Source organism: Pecten maximus, chromosome 13 (genome assembly GCF_902652985.1).
Source record: "Pecten maximus chromosome 13, xPecMax1.1, whole genome shotgun sequence".
In the NCBI taxonomy this organism is placed as follows: domain Eukaryota; kingdom Metazoa; phylum Mollusca; class Bivalvia; order Pectinida; family Pectinidae; genus Pecten; species Pecten maximus.
In genome coordinates this window covers 30457383-30462887 of record NC_047027.1, presented here as the reverse complement: position 1 = coordinate 30462887, position 5505 = coordinate 30457383, and the positions used below count along the sequence as shown (strand labels likewise).

General features: G+C 43.0%; 1 protein-coding gene across 1 annotated transcript; it reads right to left on the bottom strand.

The window, feature by feature from the left end:
• Positions 1-1204: 1204 nt before the first annotated feature.
• Positions 1205-5182, bottom strand: LOC117340651 (uncharacterized protein K02A2.6-like). The gene has a single exon (XM_033902415.1). It carries the CDS (start codon positions 5180-5182, stop codon positions 1205-1207), a length of 3978 nt encoding a protein of 1325 aa, XP_033758306.1.
• Positions 5183-5505: the final 323 nt, after the last annotated feature.

Here is a 5505-nt window from a genome sequence, read left to right as displayed (position 1 = left end):
GCAATCAGTACAATATCTGTAACAAAGCAAACAGACAAATAAAAATTGTAGCAAGATAATCTAGGTATTATAGCCTGTTTTGCTTAAACTGGTCTTGTATTGTAACATAGTATACTTATTAAGTAGACGACTGATCATGCATCACGCGCTACTGCTGTACTGCATATTTTAAAAACGATAATACATCCTGTTCCTACCTGATCTTTGTTATAGACGTAGTATCTCTACTTTTTTTTCTGGTTTCCCAAAATTATTCCTTTGAAATAAAGTTGGGATATGATTGGCGTCTGTAGGTTTCCCGTCCAGAAAATGAAGGGAGCAGACCCGATGTGAGCGGGGCGGATCATTATACAGCCACATCATCTGATCTAACCATTTCTTCCTCAACTTTGGATTTTTTTATCGAAAATAAAAATTTAAAAAAAGTATTAAAAAGACTTCCGACATGTACCCATATCTTCCCTTCTTTCTGCCGTCCAATGAACACCCGGGCACACAACATCAAAGTATATTTTGGGGGCTTCAAACTTCCCTCTGGACGCTTCAAACCGGAAGTTGGTATGTTCTACATTTCTTCCAAATCACATGACAATGACACGACTAATCTGGAAACGGATCCGGTTTGACGGCAACTGGAAACAAATATATCATGTGCAATCCATAAATCTATTTTGACACTTGATTTCAAATAAGGCATGCCGCAATCAACATGAACAATTTCCATGAATTTAATTTAAATGCATTTAAGTAATTTATTCCGCGTTGATATTCAACTGTTTTAATGCGGATGGAATGATAAGAGTAACAAAAATCTTGAATTTCTAAACAATTAATAAGGTTTCTGTTATGTGTGTGTATGGACATGACTCAACACAGATCAACAGTAATACCATGTATTCACTTGAGGTCATTTACATCAATGTGTACATGCCGCCATGCCTGTCGGAAGAGGCCAGAACGAGGCTCGCTATAGTCTATATCACATAAGTGATTGTAGTCCGTTTCAATAAACTAGTACACAACATCTCCCCTCAAGTTTCTGAGTATTATATACATACTTCATAAAAGGTATTATTAAAACAAGTAAAACTAACTCGAAAAGTTACTGACTAGATATTTTCCTAATATCTGACACAAACTATTGCATTAACTAACAAACAACATTTGACTAGAAGTCTGAATTGAACTTGAACACATAAATGAATTACATATCCATTTTCTGTGGGACCTTCGAAACCCTACCACTGCGCGTTCTAACTACACTTGGCTCAACTGTCTTTGACACGTTAGGGCTAGACACACTGACACTAACAGGCTTCCCCGGGGTGCCAACTACCATCTGACTAGAACAATTTTTAGCAAAGGATTTTAGCACAGTTTGTTCATTTGGAAAATTATGCATTCCTTCTGGCTCATCGGGTTCCAGGTTTTCAGGTTCCAGCATTAAGTGACGACGATTCCTTCTAACTGTGCCAGAGGGGCCGTTTACGAGGAATGACCTGTCTGACACTGGTTCTCTAATGGTACCACTATATCCTCCTCCTGGGCCAGATACCCACACCATATCACCAGAGCGTAGCGGTGGGCGTTCCTTAGCCCTTTGGGACCTATCAAAGTTTTGCTTCTGCAACACGCGGTGCTCGCGTTCTTTGGCTCGAAAGTCTGTCAAGTCGGGCCACTTAGGTTCCAGATTATTTGGATTTTCTGGAAGAGTCGTTCTGATTTTACGACCCATTAACAGCTCAGCTGGACTGTGTCCACATCTGAGGGGTGTCGCGCGATATGCCAACAGGGCGAGATACGAATCCTTAGAACCACCAAATAAACGTTTTACCGTTTGGACAGCCCTCTCTGCTTCTCCGTTGCCCTGAGGGTGATGAGGGCTGCTTGTCCTGTGGATGAATCCATACTTGTCTGCAAACTGTTGAAACACAGCGCTCGCGTACTGCGGTCCGTTATCGGACACTAGTGTCTCTGGTATGCCATGTCTTGCGAACATGGACTGTAAGTGCAGTACAATGTCCGGTGATGTTGTCGAACTCAATTTCGCCAACTCGATATACCTCGAGAAATAATCAACTACGAGAAGGTAGTTTGACCCTTTCCAATGAAAAAGGTCGGTGCCCAATTTCTGCCAAGGGCGTTCAGGGAATTCTGAGGGTTTGAGCGGTTCTGGAATGTCCGCCCTCTTTCTGATGCATGTAGTACAGTTCTTAACAACGTCCGCGATTTCACGATTCATTCCAGGCCACCATACAGAGTCCTTGGCGCGTTCCCTACACTTAACAATACCCTGATGACCGTCGTGTAGTTTCTGCATGATTTCAGCGCGAAGTGACGTAGGAATGACTAAACGATTTCCTCTGAGAAGCAGACCTTGACAGACCGACAACTCGTCCTTCACTTGCCAGTAGGGTCTAGTTGCGACCGAGATAGACGGCTTTTCGTATCCAGGCCAGCCGTCCTGACAGTAACTTAATATGATTCCACAGACAGAATCTTCACGGAGTTTTAGTCTTATCTCCTCCAACCGTGCTTCTGAAGCCGGTACGTTCATCAGTATACTGTCGACGTATGCTTCTACTTCCTGATGGAAAGATTCCTCCTCTGGGGGTTCTGATTGTCTTAAAGGGGCTCTCGATAGAGCATCAGCAATGTACAAAAGTTTCCCTGGGACATGGTTGATGTCATAATCATAGCGCATGAGACGCATGCGAAACCGTTGAACTCTGGGTGGTAGTTCGGATAAAGGCTTTGATCCAAGCAAAGAAACCAAAGGCTTGTGATCAGTTTCGATCTGGAAATGTATACCAACCAGTAGGTCTGAAAATTTTTCACAGGCCCAAGTCGCTGCCAGAGCCTCCTTTTCAACTTGCGCATATCGTTGTTCTGTGGCATTCATCGCCCTAGATGCGTAAGCGACTGGTTTCCAGTCCTGGTCACTGTTATCTCGCGGTTTCTGTAGTAGAACGCCTCCCAATCCATAAGACGACGCGTCTGCAGATACCTTAGTAGGAGCAGCTGGATCATAGAGCGACAACACCGGGGTGGAACTTAATTCCTGTTTGATCTGTTGGAATGCTGAAGATTGTGGCGGTCCCCATAGCCAAGTCGTGTCCTTTTGTAGAAGGTCTCTGATAGGCTTAGATTTTTCCGCGATATTGGGTGAAAATCTTCCCAGTTGATTAACGATACCCATGAATCGTCGGACTTCAGACACGTTGCTGGGGGCCTCAAATTTCAATATGGCTTGCACTTTCTTTGGGTCTGGTCGAATCCCAGTAGAGTCAATGATGTGCCCTACGAATGTTACCTGTGGTTTGGAGAACTCACATTTCTCCTCATTCAATGTGACACCAGCTGTCTCAAGTTTTTTCAACACGCTTTCAAGTCTTTGGTCATGTTCCTCTTGATTAGTACCAAATATGAGTACATCGTCCATTTGGCACACTACTCCGAGCTCACTATCAAGTAACTGTGACATGCGTCTCTGGAAGTGCTCCGGGGCTGACGAGATACCAAATGGTAAGCGGTTAAAGCAATACCGTCCAAAGGGTGTGATAAATGTTGTCAGTAATCTTGAGGTTTGTTCTAGAGGAATCTGCCAGAATCCAGCTTTCGCATCTATTTTCGAAAACACCTTAGCACCGGTCAGACTGTGTAAGGTTTGTTCCACACTTGGAAGTTGATGGTGTTCTCTACGCACTGATTTATTCAACTGAGTAAGGTCTACACATATGCGAACTCTCCCATCTTTCTTAGGTACGACCACTAGACCGGAACACCAATCTGTAGGTTCCACTACTGGAGAAATAACGCCCTGCTGTTCCATTCTCTGAAGTTCGTCCTTCACCTTGTCGAGTAATGGTAAGGCTACCCGTCTAGCCGTTGTAATAGCATAGGGCTTTGCGTCCTCTCTTAATTCAATCTTGTATTCTCCATGAAACTTACCAAGTCCACTAAATAGCTTTGGAAACTGTTTCTTTTTCTCTTCAATCTGGACTGACTGTTGATGTATGTCTGCGACTGTTTTAACCAAGTTAAGTTTCTCTATAGCAGGTCTACCTAGTAATGCTCTGTTCAAAGTTTTGATGACATACACTTCTGTTGTAGCTTGTACTCCCTTCTCTGTAGTGAGAGTGCTCATGAATTTACCCAAAACTCTTAATCGGTTTTTTCCTGGGCCCTGTAGTAGTTTAGAAGTTTTCTCTAACTCCAACCCTTTTAACTTGTTGAATGTCACTTCCGGTATGGCAGTGACGTCTGCTCCAGTGTCTATTTTAAACTCAACCGGCAGACCATCCATACATAAACTAACGGTCCATGGTTTACTGCTATCATCGATAGATCCTAGAAACTGGTATCCATCATCCTTGTACTGCTCAATTTCACTGAGAGTTGTTCTACACTTCTTCTCAAAATGTCCTTTCTTGGAACATTTCCTGCACGTGGCATTAAAAGCTGGACATTTGTCCTTTCTGTGTTTGAAACCACATCTCTGACACTCCTGGTTAGCTTGACCTTGAAACTTACTAGTGTGTGACTTATCATATTGTCTCTTACTGCCATGATGTTTATATCCTTTCTTAGAATTCTTTGACAGTGCATCAACACTAGAACTTGGGGTGGTGGTAGTAACTACAGAGTCTCTGACGACTGTTTGCTGCTTTTTTACAGCTTCACTTTGTCTCACCTGGGCCACAGCTTTCTCCAATGTCAGAGTAGCATCTAGTTGGAGCTTTTCTGATAGTTTACTATCGCGTATACCTACTACGATCCTATCTCGTATCATCTCATCCCTGAGTTGTCCATATTCGCAGTGCTCCACCAGTCCGTATAATGCTGTGATAAAACTATCAGCCGCCTCACCTTCGTTTTGTTTTCTGTGGTTAAATTTGGCGCGCTCAAATATGGTATTTCTCCTCGTGATAAAATACCCGTTAAATCTAGCTGAAACAACGGTGTACTTTTTCATATCGGCAGCACTCATTCCAAATGATTTCACGATATTTTCCGCCTCTCCTCCCATGGAGTAAATAAGGGTATTGACTTGAACAACTTCATCTTTCGTCAGTAGCTCAGACGCAATTCTAAAACGCTCAAAACGTTTAAACCAGGAAGTCCACTCTTCCGGCTTCGAAAATGTGAAGTTTTCAGGGGGTTGAACATGATATGAAGCCATGATTTGTAATATATGCAAGTCAACACGTACCCAAATGGCAAAAGTTCGTTCAGCTAGGCTCCTCTCGTCGAACACGTGGTTCAGATCTACGAACAGGACGATCGTTATTAACCACACTTTTTAACGGCATTCATCGTCAAACTGCCTCTGTGCTGTTGTAGGTTCATTTCTGACACCATGTTATGTGTGTGTATGGACATGACTCAACACAGATCAACAGTAATACCATGTATTCACTTGAGGTCATTTACATCAATGTGTACATGCCGCCATGCCTGTCGGAAGAGGCCAGAACGAGGCTCGCTATAGTCTATATCACATAA